The sequence below is a fragment of the Dunckerocampus dactyliophorus genome, chromosome 4 (genome assembly GCF_027744805.1).
Source record: "Dunckerocampus dactyliophorus isolate RoL2022-P2 chromosome 4, RoL_Ddac_1.1, whole genome shotgun sequence".
Taxonomy (NCBI): Eukaryota; Metazoa; Chordata; class Actinopteri; order Syngnathiformes; family Syngnathidae; genus Dunckerocampus; species Dunckerocampus dactyliophorus.
The window spans coordinates 6,399,201-6,415,351 of record NC_072822.1 but is presented as its reverse complement, the minus strand read 5'-3'; the positions used below and the strand labels follow the sequence as shown (position 1 = coordinate 6,415,351).

The window sequence follows — 16,151 nt, the reverse complement described above, 5'->3', positions numbered from 1 at the left end:
GGAAATGACCTCACACACAGAGAATGAACCCACACCGACACACAACCACCCCTTTCACCTAAGGTCAGAGGTTGGCGGAGTCAGGAGGGAGTCAGGATGTATGTCTTAGAAACATGTCTCTGATCAAATGTGAGCGGCGGACAGTTGTTAGCTTGCGTGGTATGCGTGAAGGATTCTTTGATATGCCAAGCATGTATGTTTGCTTTTAATGGGGACATAATTGTGTTTTGTGTTTGGGATTTGGGGGATGACAACATTTGTGTTTCCCTTCAAGTCACAAATGACCTTGCTAGGAAAGGTTTGCGCTGAACGATGATGAGGCAAGGCCACTTGAGTTATTGGAAGTCGTCTTTCTTTGGGGTGGATGTGTCATTCTCCAACAACAATATATGCGATAATCTGACATTAAAAACACAGCCTTACAATCATGTTGATGGTCCAGTGAATTGTAAAAATGAGAATTGAGTTGCCATTGTGCTAGTGGTTGGTGATTGGTGTACAAGTGGTTAGCATGTTGACCACACAGTCAGAAGATCTGGGTTCGAATCTCCGTTTGGGCATCTCTGTGTGGAGTTTGCATGTTCTCCCTATGCATGCGAGGGTTTTCTCCGGGTACTCCAGTTTCCTCCCAAAAAATACGCATGTTAGGTTAATTGGAGAATCTAAATTGTCCATAGGTATGAATGTGAGTGTGAATGGTTGTTTGTCTATATGTGCCCTGCGATTGGCTGGCGACCAGTCCAGGGTGTACCCTGCCTCTTGCCCAAAGTCAGCTGGGATAGGCTCCAGCATACCCGCGGACCTCAGTGAGGATAAGAACCATAGGAGATGGATGGAGTTGCCATTGTTGCCTTGGTGACACGGGATCGCCTACTTTTAGTGATCTATAACAGCAGTGGAACAGCCAGACACCTCTTATGTTAGCGCTAGCATCATTGCTAATGTTGTTAATGTTGTGTACAAACTTTATCACACATGAAAAGTAATAATGATAGTGATTTTTGACACAAAATGGCTGGTGAAATAAGTACACAGGTCACTCTTAAGTAAGATCAAAGTAGCTGGGGTCAAAGGTCATAGTGATAATCTGTGAGTGCTCTATCGGTCGCAAATCAGTGAAAGCTTCATCTGCATTAAATTCCTTTTTTTGCAAATATGCAGCTCAAATGATAACGTTAAGCGCAATATACTGTAGGCCTTCCATATTAGAGATGTGTCCATATGAGCTATTATTGGGCTCCACTGCTTGGTTCACAAGTGGTGCCAGGGTTGTTGTGGCGCTCAAATGGAGCAGCAATATCATGGCGACACAGGCGATTAAACTGAATAATTTAACAAAAATAATGACGTAGACCGTGAGAGCGATTGTTGCCAAATGATATGGCTCACTGGAGCCAGAATTCCCATCGTCTTTTTAATTATGCTGTGCTTCAAAATACAAACAGAGAATGCATTTCATATTGTCTGCTTGGGTGTGCATTATTGCGTGGGAGCGTTATTTTTGAGGCGTCACACTGCACCAGACTTTTCAATCTGCCACACTGGGGACCACTAGTGGTCCACAGACCACACTGACTGTATGGTGCACGTGGCACCTACAGTCCGCTTTGTTTGACTGATGCGAATGCTCTCATCTATACTCACACTTCCCTGGAAGAAGTGGGCTTGGGCACGACGAGCACGTGCTGATGCAAAAATGTGGAGCAACTTCCCAGCTCGCCAGTTATTAATAATCATTGCTACCTTGTGTCACAGAAACAAACAGAGAAACTCAACATAATCCATCCATCCATCCATTTTCTATACCGCTTCATTCTCATTAGGGTCGCGGGGGCATGCTGAAGCCTATCCTAGCTGACTTTGGGCGACAGGCGGGGTACACCCTGGACTGGTCGCCAGCCAATCGCAGGGCACATATAGACAAACAACCATTCACACTCACATTCATACCTATGGGCAATTTAGAGTCACCAATTAACCTCACATGCATGTTTTTGGGAATGTGGGAGGAAGCCGGAGTACCCGGAGAAAACCCACGCGCACACGGGCAGAACATGCAAACTCCACAGAGAAATGCCCAAGGTAGAATCGAACTCAGGTCTTCCCGATCTCCAGGTCAACATAATCCACCAAGTCAAAACCCAAGGTACACATGCATGAGCAAGTCAAGGCCAGCAAGGCCTAACCGTTGTTAGTATTTTACAATTACAATTGTAGTATTTGTTCTATTAGATTATATTATTTTATTCCCAAGAGTCTATCATTTTCATTTTGTAGCTTGTTTCTTGGCTGCAGCGGCTCCAGTTGCTTATGATTTCAGCTTCAGTGTGCTGCTATATCAATGTAATCTGCCCAGGGCCTTCAGAATCAGGAGTATTGGCCCCTGTCACATTCACACTACTAGCAATGGGGCTGTTTTTTCAGCCAGTCAGACTTCTGATTCGCCTCTCAAAGCCAGCTTGCAGGCCCCCAGTTCTGATTGGTTGATCAAAGCACAGAGGCAGGCCCCCGGTCCTGAATGATTGAGCAGAGCAAAACTGTTCAACAGTTACACCCACTGTGGCTGACTGAGGAGCAGGAGGAGAGACAGATGTATTTTACTTGTAAAGTTGGTAAGTAATGTAAGTAATGTAAGTCAGACGTATTCGTGACTATGTGGTGGTGCAAAAAAGTGTTTGCCCCCTTTTTGTCACACTTAAATGTTTCAGATCATCAAACAAATTTAAATATTAGTCAATGACAACACAACTGAAAACAAAAGTTTTTAAATGAAACTTTTTATTATTAAAGGAGAAGAAATCAAAACCTACATGGCCCTGTGAAGTGATTTGCTGCTAAGGGTGGCCCAAGTAGTTATTAGGTTTAGGGGGCAATCACTTTTTCACAAAGAGCCATGCAGGTTTGGATTTTTTTCTCCCTTAACAATAAAAAGGTTCATTTAAATATTTGCACATATTTGCATTTTGTGTTGAGTTGTGTTGTCAGTTGTGTTGTACTATCATTGCGTTTTTTGATACTGGCTGTCACAGTGTCTGGCAAAAAATTTGGCCCGCCCACTGAAGGTCCAGGTACCAAATGCACCGTCCGCCACTCTTGCGCAACATACAGTATGTGTAATGTATTTAATGTGATCACTTCTCCCGCCATCCATCCATCCACCTTCAATGTCGCTTATCCTTACTATGGTCGCGGGGATGGGCTGGAGCCTATCCCAGCTGACTTCGGGCGAGAGGCGAGGTACACCCTGCACTGGCCGCCAGGGCACATATAGACAAACAACCATTCACACTCACATTGATTCATGCGTATGGACAATTTAGAGTCTCCAATTAACCTAACATGCATGTTTTTGGAATGTGGGAGGAAACCCGAGTACCCGGAGAAAACCCACACACGCATGGGGAGAACATGCAAACTCCACACAGAGATGCCCAACGGAGATTTGAACCTGGGTCTTCCCGATCTCCTGACTGTGTGGCCAACATGCTAACCAACTTAGTTTTCCCACCAGTTAATAATAAACACCACCTTGCATGACAGAAATAAACAGAATGACTAGAAATAATGCACCAAGTCAAAGCCCACAGTACACTCGCTCACACATGAGTATATGTACACTGTGTGAGTGCTAGATGTGTGATTAGCAAGAATGCTCCTCCTGCCAGTTGTCACTGATAACTGCCACCTTGCGCAATAGACATCTACTGAACAATTGGAAATTACTGCAGGTTTCTTGACTTTGTGGCTTATTAAATAAGCTAATCAGGTTATTAATGAGCCACAAAGTCAGGAAATCATTAAATAAGCTAATAAGGTTATTAATTAGCGACAAAGTCAGGAAACCTGCAGTAATACAATCCTACATTATGAAGTGATGGCACACAAACAGAGCAGTGGGAGCCAGCACACTTGGAAAGCCTAGTATGAGTGTGCACTATTCTATCTCGGCTCAGGGGAAATGCTTCCATTGTGGGTCAAATGGCAAAAAAATCAAATTAATTCCAGCATAATGACTTTTATCCAGAATTATTGCAGTTTCTGTAAACTAATGAGCAGAATTTTACCGTTAGTGTTATGGACATGGACACCAAACTGTTTCCAAAAATGCTGTTTGAAGGGCATTTCCTTGATATCGTTAATGTCATTTATTGCGTGCTTTTAATGATGCAGTAGTCCAAACCAGCATGCAGCCTGAACTGTTTCTCACGCTGATGCTGCTAGTTTACGGCCTTGAAATCCCGCAGAGAGTTCAGACAGTTCCCGCTGTTGTTCCGACCCAACTGAACAGGAGGTCCGGGTGAGTAAACAGGTCTGGACAGCTTATGAGCTTCTTACCTACCTAAATGTGTCGCTTTTTCCATGTGGGCCTCCCACGGAGCCCCCTGCCTCACCTCAAGCGGAGGTAAACAAACCTTAGCGATGTGCTTTGCAGAACGTATATTTGTTTTTGCGTGGAAAGAATCTCCCGTCCTTCTATTTTAAGTTTGGCTTTATTTCTTTTTCTCTGTCTATCTGTGGAGCTGCAGCACTGATATGAAATTAGACTGCTTATTTGTTGAGGCTGTATGTATATCCAAAGCTGCGCACATTTCCTGTTAATGTTGGACGCTGAGACGCCTTCCAAAAATTATAGCTTCTCAGGCCAGTTGTGCAGAACAGACCGCTGCCTTGTCTAAATATCGTCCGCTTCCAACATTGTCTACCCCAAAAGTTAAGGTAAATATTGGCCTGATGGAGAATTGCGCTGCCATGTGAACTCAAGCCTTCAATAGTCGTGAGGAATGTAAAGCTCTGTTTTCACTAAAACCTTTATGTAAAAAAGGGGTCACAATGCAGGCATACACAAGATAAATATTTACCAGTCCTACTTTTAATTTACCTCCAGAAAACATTCCTCCATTCAGTTCCTCCGCTGTGTGTCTTGCAAAGCGTTGCCATGTTGGATTCCTTCCCTGATTGTGCACACAAAGCCAGAAATTAGGAAAAGGTAAACACAAAGTCAGGCGGTGCTGCGAGCTGTCAAACAGCTCTGTGTATGATTGAAGACAACATTGAGTTGGAACATAAACATCCCTGCAGGCACTTCATTTGCACTCTGCTGCTGCTGCTTCACAGGCGGCCATGAGGTGAGCTGGGGGGGGGGTATATGGCATGCAAGAATTATTACAAATGGTACCGATGGGGGTTTCAAAGGGGTATGCATGGTAGGCAAAGTAACTAAAAATGGACGTTGTTGCAGTGGTGTTGCTGTCACCCGTTGGTTTGTTGGTTAGCGGTATTACAGAAACAGCAACCATTTTATTATCTCCTCAGGGGACAATACTATAAATATGACATTTGGATATACTTTAGAGTAGTCAGTGGACAGCTTGTATAGCAGTATACTGTATATTTACTATCCATTGAAAATGAGTCAACACACAGCCATTATGGACTAAATAGCTGGGAACATAAAAACCATATGGTGGTGGTCTGGGCTGTATGAATGCTGCTGGGTAGCTGTGGTTCACTGAGGAAAAACATGAACGTGTGAAATTTGGTGAATTCCATGCCTAAGAGTTAAGGCAGTGGTAGATAACTAAAATGCTTACGCAAAATCGTGACACTTGACACGTCCACTGTGAAATGTACTCACAGACAATAATGGCTGTGTGTTGCATCCTTTTTAGTGGATAGTAACTCCATACTGCTATACAAGCTGAGCACAGACTACTCTAAGGTATAACCAAGTTTCATTTTTATACTATTGTCCCTGAGAAGATGTGAGAGTTGTACTCACTTTTGTGAGGTGGCACGTGTGCAAAGGAAGAACCCATCAGATTTTAGTGAGAATGGGAATTTTCCTCAGTCTCCTTAAATATCCCAGATACAAATGGAACTCTATCTAGGCACATGGTAGTTTAAAAAAAAACTTCCTCTACAGTATGCTTGATGTCCTACAGTATACCCAGGGTCAACGGTTGTTTGGGTTTTGCTGACGCTTCATGTCCTGCGAGAGTTTTCCAGTTACGATTTGTATTTTCCATCATTAATAGCGATTGCATCTTATCTGGAATTAAACCTCTTGTTGCTACAGTGAAAACAAAAACAAAGCAACACTTCATTCGAAGGTCACCACCCGTAGGTCAGCACACCTGATTTGTTTGACAAAATCTGTAATTTGCATCGACACACAGCGCAGTGATTAGATTCCACTGTGATGTCATGACTGTGTGCTGTAATTACGGAAGTAAGGGAACGGTGCAGTGCAGTGCTGAGCTTCTGTTTGACTAACTAATAATAATAACCCCTTCCCGGCATTACTTGCTATGTTTGGTGTTTGGAGTTGAGGGTTCAAAGTTGTTTCATTGAATCTATATTTTACATTCATCGAATGTGGTCAAATGAAGCTGTGGGAAAGAAGGTTTGTCGTAATTATAATGACCACGAGGTGAACTTCAAGACAAGGACATCAATGTGTTGGCCCACCACAAGGTCCAACAATAATCCACCTGCAATTCATAACTAGATGTATGCGCTAATCAATGTCCATACACTCTTCCCATGGCCATGCTCCAGCCACCAGCCTCAGGGACTATAAATGACCCTGCCAGGGGTCAGCCAAGGTGATCGGCTGATGAAGTCATTCCGGGATCCGTGCCCGAACACTCACTGCACGACTACTTCATCTCCTTTCCTCATTATGAAATCCGAGCGGCTCAGTCTGGAGGAGGACTTGATGGATAAATACGAATGCTAACACATCCAAGAAACCATGCAACAACAATGCAGGTGTTGTAAATCTAAAAAAAAAAAAGTTAAATGCTTATGTCTCAGGCTGTGAGTCAACTTATACAAATGTTGGACGAAACATAACCCTACCTTTGAATATTGAGCAACACTGGTGAGGAAATGTAAACTTTCCAAGAAGGTGGACCTTTTTACCATATTTTACAAGCCTATTTCTTAATATGCAGCTAATACTAGTTCACTATTTATGACAAAATTTCCCAATCTTTTTCAGCCGAAAATGATTAAAATACATTATCCATCGCCATAAAATAGACTTAAAAAAGCACAACGGTAATACAGCATGAACAAAAAAGCTATTTGTCAAGAAACAGTGAGCCTGTACATGCAGAAAACAATTGGAATTGCACATAAATGAGGAATGAAAGATGATGAATGAACATTTCACGTCACTTTTACCTTGATTTGAAGACTTGTTCACAAAGACAGTGATATGAGGCAGTGACTAGGGAGGAGGAGAGAAGATATTTATACTTTTCTATGAGTTATTTCTTAAGTGTTTCTCACCTCCTTTATTAAAGTGCTAGCACTTGCAACTTTCTACTGGCTTATTTTGCAGCCGTGATCAATAAAAAAAGCAGAAACTTGTGGCGTAACTATATTAGTTAGCAAAGAACTACAGAGTCAACCGCTGATGATGTCATAGAGGGGCGATGGAGCTGGGGGACAATGACTTAAACAGAGAGTTCGGATTTTTTCACATAAAGTTGTATGACATCCCGAAATCCGACTAGAACTTGGCTCACAGGACCAAGTGGCGGGTAAGTCACCCATGATGCACTACACTGCTGATGGGGATGTCAGACAACCTCATGTTAAAAAAATCTGAACTACCCCTTTAAGGGTGGGAGTCGAGAGGATGCTGACATTCACATTTTGCAATAAAGACATGTTATGAACACAGTTGGGCTCACCCAGTGTATTAATAACACGACAAGACTGAGTCACCAACACGTTGGATGATTTGCCTGGGGACTCAAGTCCGTGGGTAAATGGACTACTTTCTGTAACATTCTCATTTGAGTTTGCCAAATGAATGACCCTTACAGCATGCCCCAGTATTGTGTGAACTAAGTACAGTGGAATCTCCAGAAGGTCCAGCTCTAACTGAAACGGACATTAACCGAATAAACATTTCCCATAAAAAATAATGTAAATCCTATGAATTTGTTCCAGAAAGTCAAAAATGTCAACACAAAACACATTTTTATAGGTCAAGCAGAATTATTGACAAGCAGAAAACAATTCAAAATGCATATACAGTAAATACATATAAATGATAAATGAATGGGATAAATGAGCATTTAAGGTTGCTTTAGGCTACTGAAGACGTGGTGGTGGTTGATCTCGCTGCCACATCATGTCTTTGGGAACAGTCAGGTCTTCAGTGAAGGTAAAAGTCACCTTAAATGTTAATTTATCCTTTTCATTAGTCATTTATATGTTTTATATGTAAAACTATAACTTTAAAACCATAAAAACGTGTTTTGTCTTAACATTTTTGAGAGTCAACAGCTGATGACGTCGTAGATGGGTGACGTGACGTAGCTGACTTCAGGTTACGGTTGCCATTCTGTTAGGTAGCTAATCGGATGCTAACAAGGAAGGACGTTTTGTGATAAAAAAAAAAATACATTACCAACACAGATGGACAAGCGCGCCATATTGTACGCTATCCGGAGAATATACACAAAACAAGCCACAACTTTGGAGTAAATTTTTCGATGTTAAGCAAAAAACACGCTAACCGGGGCGTGCTACTCGAGGTTCCACTGTATCGTGAGATTTGGTGTTGGGCGTGTGATACAAGATGGCTGAACAAATAAACAATGCTGGGAGTAGTCCAGCCACACTATTAATAATACCACACAATTCAACATGCTAAAGTGAAAATGCAACAGTTTGTTATATATTGTAATATATCATAATATTGTACAATAACTGAAACAGTGTTTGACAAACAGGGCAAAATTTGGGCAAACATTTTTGTCGAAAACCGAATAATCCAAAAACGGAGGTGTTCGAAAACCGAGGTTGCACTGTATTGAATGACCTGTTCATTTATTGAAGGATCTATAAGGCACGTAACTTAGCTACTTACAATTATTATCTCTGTTTCCTATTTTATTTCTACAGCACCAATTCATAACAAAAGTTAGCTCTTGGTACTTTACACATGGAGCAGGCTCCTCATCCTCTTACATTACAGACAGCCAACAGAACCCCATGAGCAAGCACTGAAGTGACAGAGGCAAGTACAATTGTAGATCCAAAAACGTCCCACCACTTCATAGCAGTGAGAAAAAAGTAATTTTGACCTTTGACAACTACACTACATCATGCTGTGTACTGGGCTCTAGCCTTGCAATTACGCCCAACAAACTTAGAAATGCCCGTTGTATTGTTTGCAGGCCTTTTTAGCGTCATCTCATGTGCATGCATACGTATTCCATTAGTTCACACAGATGCTTGCCATATAATCTCCCAGCAACATTTTACAGGCATATCTTTACAGCCCGCCACGCTACACTTTTTTTTTGTTGTTGATGCGGACAACGTTTTTCCACATTAGCCCGTGGCACGCTGATGGTGTCCCACCGCCTTACCGTCATGATAACAGCATGTCTCATACAGATATGCTGTGAAGCGGATGTGACTCCTGCATCTTTTTACACCCCGCTGAGACATGTCTGCTTGAGGGGCATTAGAGGGCATCAAGACTAACTTTTTTTCCCCCCACACGATTTTCTTATTAAAGCAAGACGTCTAGGAAATCTGACACATTTCTGTTCAACAATTCAGATACATCATCCTACAACCAAACAATGCTGTTGTAGTGTAGTAAACTGAAACAAACAAGCACATAAGCAAAGTGCAATAACTGTCAATGTGCAATATAATCTTTTTCCCCCTCCATCCTTTTTGTGCTGTAAAAATACTGCATTCTTGAATTTATCCCCTGCTTCTATAATATACAATGCATACAGTTTTATCTTTCATATATAAAATATATATAAAATATATATAAAATATATATATAATTTTTCATGCCCTTTTTTCTGCCCTATCATGCTGTTGTAACATGTAGATATCCAAAGAAAAGGATCAATAACGTATCTTATCTTATCTATTGTAAAATATAGATATTATAAGATAATATACCAGAACAATATGGAGGAAACCGTTTAATGTGGATATGATGGAAAATTCCCTTGTGAACAATTCGTTCTGCTAATACAAGTCTTTATTTTAAGTCTACATTTGTTGGAAAGCCCAGCAGTCATACGTTACGGTTGGTGTTTTTCTTTTCCAGTCCTGTTGATGGCGGTGTTGCGAGATACAAACTCGGTAGGTGTCAACTGCCAAGCTAATGAAGGAGAAAACATGTCCGCCATGTTTGAATTGAATCGTCCGTTAAGTTTCTAGCTAGTTTTTTCGTACACATGACCAATTTTGGAACTAGATGTTTTTTAAACACAGCAAATTGGAGAAGAGAGACAATAGCAATAGCTCTTCAACTTTCAAACGAATGTGAATATACAATTACAAATGTAGTTACCCGTTTGTTCTATTTTCTGTGCTCTGGGCTCTTCTATGGAGTTAAATGAGTAAGATGACGTGATGGCATATCATATGTTGCTTTTACATTTTTTTTTGGGGGGGGGGGGATCACGTGACAGTGGTTGCTTCAAAAGCTAGGGGGCGACCACCCACGTTTTTCTGTCTTTTTCTTCTTACAACACAGGAGAAGGTTTTCCACTTAGTCCCATACAACAGTAATTGAGTTTTTCCCCCACGTTTGCAAATAATTTGAAATACTATAACCCTAAGGGCGTGGAATTATTAAAGGCATTTCATTCCAAACCTGGAATGAAGATGGTACGTGTGGACCTATATTAATATTATTCTAATATTACCTCTTAAAGTAATGACTGTATGACCCTGTGTAGATAATTATACCCCTTAGATTTCTTGAAATATTGACATATTGAAATATTACTTCTAAGATGACATTTCTAAAAAGTATAACTAATTTATTGTTTGGTTGTATGAATGTGTACAAGTAAGCATATGATGGAAAGCAGTGGTTAAAGCAGTGGTTAAATACGTGGTTAAATACGAATACAATATAATATTGACACCAACTGTATGTGGAATTATTTTTGCTTTGCTTCAGTTTTTAAACATTTACCACAGGTCAATTAATAATACTGTATTTTTTATGAAGCTTTTTATGTCTGCGTTTATCTCTTATGTCACTCTAGTGTGTCATTACTGTAGGTTGTGCAGGTGTACCTAATGAAGTGTCCACAGGGATAATACATGAGGTGCAGTACCGATGTTAAACAGTAGGATTCCACACTGTCACGTGCAACGAACTTCCACTCATGTATGGATGAGTGGTGTGAGTGTGGTGGGGTGCATGTTTAATTTAAATGTTAACACCCTCTCTCTTTGAATAAAAAAACACCTAACATGCAACAAGCGGCTTTATCCCTGGGTGAGCATCCCCATGCATTTGGAGATGCACACATGAGGTCCCCCCTCCCTGCTTGGGTGGTCCTCCCTTACTTTAGTGAGCTGTTGCTAAGCAGCTAATAATAGTCGTGTTTGCTGAGTAATTTTTGCCCTTCTGGAACCAATCAGAAGCGAGCAAACCTTGCAATCTGACAGCACCAGAGGCGGGATCTTGAGTTTTTTTTCCCCTTCTTTTGGGCCCCTCCTCTTTTCCTCCCTCCTTTTGCCCCCCTCCTCCTCCTCCTCCAAATGGAGAGAGCTCTTTTTCTCCTCTTCTATTGAAAGTCAGAGTTGGCCGTGACGCGCGGCCCAAGGGAAGAGAGTACGCACATCTCCGCACAATGCTGCAAGCATCCAGCCTTCTGTCGTGTGGGAATCATCGCTCCTTTTAAGAGACACTAACACTGTGCTTTTTTGGTTGTTTTTCTACCTTCCTCCTCCTCCTCTTCCTCCTCCTCGGTGAATGCGGTGCAAAGGCGGCGGAGACCTCCGGATCACGCAATGTTGGGATGGACGGCGCACACTATTTTGACTCGCCCTCTCCAAGCGGACTATGAGGTCCCCCCTCCGAGTGAAACTTTGTCGGATTCCGCCGCCGTCGTCGCCGTCTTTCGGGGAGACACACTCGAGTGGGAATCGCTGAGCAGCGCACAGTCCCCGCAACATGGCCTCGGCTGCTAGTGCGCCCCCCGAGCCGGGGACAGGAGAGTCCGGCCGGCCGAGGCTAACGCGGAGGACCCGGGGGAGCTCCAGCCGCGACCCACCGCCGCCTCCTCCGCCGCAGCCGCCGGATTTGGACTACCTGCAGCGGCCGAGCTACTGCGACGCGGGCTTCGCTTTGGAACAGATCTCCCAGGTGCTTTTTTAAACACACTTGTACACACAAGTCCCGGCTTCTTGTGTCGCCCCCAGCATGTTTTGACTCCTTCCACTTGTTTCTTGTGTTTTAAGACGCATAACGGTCTCTCCTCACGTCAGAACATTACATGTTGTGTTGCGTGTCGCTCCATGTGGCTTTGCCTTCATCCGCTCACAAACACCGTGAGTCTCCCCTTCGTGGAAGGCACCTCCAGTCGCCACTCAGGTCTCAGCACTAGTTGGACCACATGCATTGCAACGCAATCCTATGCACCCTGTGTGTGTGCGTGTGTGTGCATACAGATGCTGATTATAGTTTATACTACAGCAGGGTGCCTTCATCTTTTCCACTAAATCAAATATTCGGTCACTAAAAACAAGCTAAATTAACACAAAGCATCATGTATTCAACATAAATTGTGCACAAATTAATGGTAACATACAGAGAAGGGTGAATTCATTTCAACAACATTACTCCCAATGCCTTTGTTTTGCAGTTATGGTACACTTTCCTCCATTGCAGGTGCTGTTATTATTTGCATAAGGATGCATTGCAGTGTTAGATGTAGACTGCTTTTATTCAACTTCTTGTGCAAGCTGAGGTCGAAAAGCTTTTTTTTTGTTTCATGTGTGCTTAGAGCGTCCATATTAATGCTCATAATTGCTATTAAATGTAGATCATGGTTTCTCATTCAAAGATAATATCGATTCAAAGACATATGTGCTCCAATAACACAATCAGTAGCAGCGACAATCAACCTTATGCATGTCTCTACCATGCATGCCTCACCTGCACAGGTAAGTATATCATTACCAAGTGGAACCAGACCATTAATGCAAGTTCTCTGCTGTCTTTTTGTCTTTAGGGGAAAGCGACTGGGAGGAAAGCGCCGCTATGGCTGAGAGCAAAGTTCCAGAGACTTTTATTCAGGCTGGGCTGTTATATACAAAAGAACTGTGGAAAGTTTTTAGTGGTGGGCCTCATGATTTTCGGAGCTTTCGCGGTGGGCTTACGAGCGGCTAATTTGGAGACGGACGTGGAGAAACTTTGGGTGGAAGGTAAGACTCTGTGGTTTGTTATTTATTTGCATGGCAATGGGGGAATGTACCAAACAAAGCCACATTTAAGGGGTGCAGTTGTTTATTGTTAGTCCTCTGGTACAGTAAGTGTCCAAGACAACAGTTGGACTAAATGGACTCATCACAACTTTCTTCGCAGCATCTCCAACTAAAATGCTCCAAAAAAGCAAAGTTGTAATTAAGTTCATAAGCAGCTTTTGGGGGGTAGAGGATTTTTTTTCTTCGCCAAAGCCGCCATTTTGTGTGTGTGAGTGTGTGTGTGTGTGTGTGTGTGTGTAGTGTGTGTGCCTGCCCCCAGCAGTTGAATGCTCACAGACTGTGTGTGTGGTCCCCGTTTTGGACAGCTCTCAACTTTCCAAAAAGATTTGCCTCTGGCTGAGAGGGGAGGGAGGAGGAAGAAAGAGAGAGAGAGAGAGAGCGAGAGAAATAGAGTGAGGACGGGAACTTGTGTTTTGTGAGGAGGATTGTAAACCTTCTTGCTTGTTGTTGCTATAGGAGGAAAATATACAGAATGAAAGAATGGGCAGAAAAAACAGAGGCTGTGCATGGGTGGTGGTGGTGTTGCAGAGAGGAGAAGAGGAGGGGGGTCGCAGCGGCTGTGCTTTTTTCCTTTCTTTCCTTTGATCCACATTCCAGCACTGTCGTCTGGCGGATTCATGAATGGAAGAGCTGATGGTTTGGTTTTTTGTTTGTTTTTTTCCTCAATATACATTGAATTTGCAATTGTGTTGGCGTGTGGTACATCTATGCTTCAGGCTGGCTCAATATGTAGCATCGCTCACCTGATTTTAATAACAATAGTAACGATAATGGAGTCACTGCTGTGCAGAACTGAGTTTCTCACACTTTTTCAATGGAAATGGCAGCTTAAAGGTCTCCGATTTCTTAAGGATGTTCTAACAGCTATGTGTCCCTTGAGTTTGTTTATGAGCACCAAACATGATAAAAATCTGTCATCTACCTCACTTTTTTGAGAAGAGGCTCTCAAACAGTCGCTTTTCAACTTTTTTGTTTTCATGACGTCATGAAAGAAAAACCTCCTTCTTCATGGGCATGATACCGCCTCTGCCTTGCCCCTAGCAAGATGATCCTGCCCCAAGTATACGCCCACCACTGTTCTGTTAAAAAAAAACAAAAAAGGCTTCACTCCACATCTTAAAATAAAAATAAAAAACCCTGCAACCTTTCCAACTATCCATCAGACATGGGACCTGGAAGTTTGACCATTTTGTTTTTCTTCAGTGAATAGGCTAACCTAGCATGATGTCACTATTAAAATGTGAGTGTAAGGTTAGCACTGTAGCTCACATAGCTATGCTAGTGTTGCTAACGTTTGTGTACTCATGTCCCACTCCTTAAAATGACATTATTGTACGTGATGTATGGCATCTGTTATGCTGGACAAGTGCAGTGTTACAGTGCACATGTAAAAAGTGGAGAGGGCTTACTAAAAGCACTTTTAAACGCTTGCATCAAGGATAGATTTTGAGCAGCACACTTCCTATCGACTATTGCGACTTCTAATTGTTGAAAACTAGTATATGTGGCCTTTTAACGGTTAAAAACTACAACTGCATAAACACTGTTATCCGCCATTTTTGCTTGTGACTGTTTTCAGTCTTTACACAGTGTTGCTTTTAAGTGAGAGTTGTCTTATACAGTGTTCCCTCGTTTATCGCGGGGATAAACTTCATATTTTTTTACAATTATTATACATGTTTCAAGACTGTAAAACCCCTCAGCATACACATTATACACTTGTCTTAGACAGGGAATAACATTTTCTCACATTTCTCTCTTGTTTAAACACTCTCAAAAAAGTTCAAACCTTTGTTTGAATTTTAATGATCAACCTACAGGTCGGTCACAAGAAATGATTAAGTCACTTACATGTATTTCACTCCTGTGACTGTGCCTTTTCGTCCTGGCGCCGTACCACTGTACTGTAGCGTTTTTGTATCCTTGTTAAAACATACTGCTGCAGTACTCCTCCTTCGAACTGAAGATCCATTTACAAGCTAGCAAGCAAGCTAGCAAGCAAGCTAGCGATGACACAGGAGACAGGGCAGGGCGGCACAAAGGAGATTGGCTGTAGACCATTGTCAATCAGTCAGGACACAGAAAACAATGGGTGGTGCAGACAGACAGAGAGGGAAGAGAGAGATACTGAGTTTCCCACAATGGAATTCTTCTTAAAGGGCCACGCTTGGCCTGTAACAAACAAAAAAATTCTGTGAATACGCGAAGGTGAACCGCGATAAAGCAAAGTAACGCTATATGTATGTCCAAAACCAAACTGTTATTAGATTCAATTGTCTTGGTTTGTTGAGCATGATCAGATACACTAAATCTACCACTAGATGTCTACTAGCATCAACTCTTACTGTTTGACTGACCTGTTCACACACACACACACACACACACACACACACACACACACACACCAGGCCTCAGTGGTTTCATAGGTCCTGTACATGAGGGGTTCCAGATGTTGGTAGGGAGAGATGTGTTTGTTTAGATTAGACTACACAGCTGAGGGATAGATTAGTTCTGCCTGGACCGTGGAACGCCGTGCATTGGTGTGGTGGTGGTAGTGGTGATGATGATGATGGGTGGGAGGGGGCGTACTGGCCCATCGTCCTAGAGGAAAGAGTAGAGGGAATGAGCGGGACGGAGTGGCTGTTTATGTTTCATTTGGAGCTGCCCTCCGCAGCCGACCCGTGATCGACCCCGCCAGGGAAGCTGTGTGGGCCTCGTGGACGCACATGCACTCGCCTCGGAACTACTACAGCGAGGTCTGACGCTGCCCCATTTTTACCCGCATGGTGTCTTTTCGCGCGGTGCTCACTCAACAGTGTTTATAAACACTCTGACACAGGAAGTTGTGTTTATTAGACAAAGAGACA

The 16,151-nt window shown here is 42.6% G+C and overlaps 1 protein-coding gene across 3 annotated transcripts in view; it reads left to right on the top strand.

Moving 5' to 3' along the window:
- The first annotated feature begins 10,534 nt into the window (after window positions 1-10,534).
- The window catches only part of ptch1 (patched 1), a 60,254-nt gene continuing 54,637 nt past the window's right edge, over window positions 10,535-16,151 (top strand). Inside the window, exons 1-3 of one of the 3 annotated variants that reach the window (XM_054772693.1) lie at window positions 10,535-10,668; window positions 11,784-12,163; window positions 13,032-13,224. In XM_054772693.1, coding sequence (XP_054628668.1) covers window positions 11,972-12,163; window positions 13,032-13,224 — 385 coding nt within the window. In that variant the 5' untranslated portion in view covers window positions 10,535-10,668; window positions 11,784-11,971. Of the gene's footprint in view, window positions 10,669-11,538; window positions 12,164-13,031; window positions 13,225-16,151 lie in introns of those variants that run through there. The other 2 variants (XM_054772692.1, XM_054772695.1) reach the window with 2 other exon arrangements.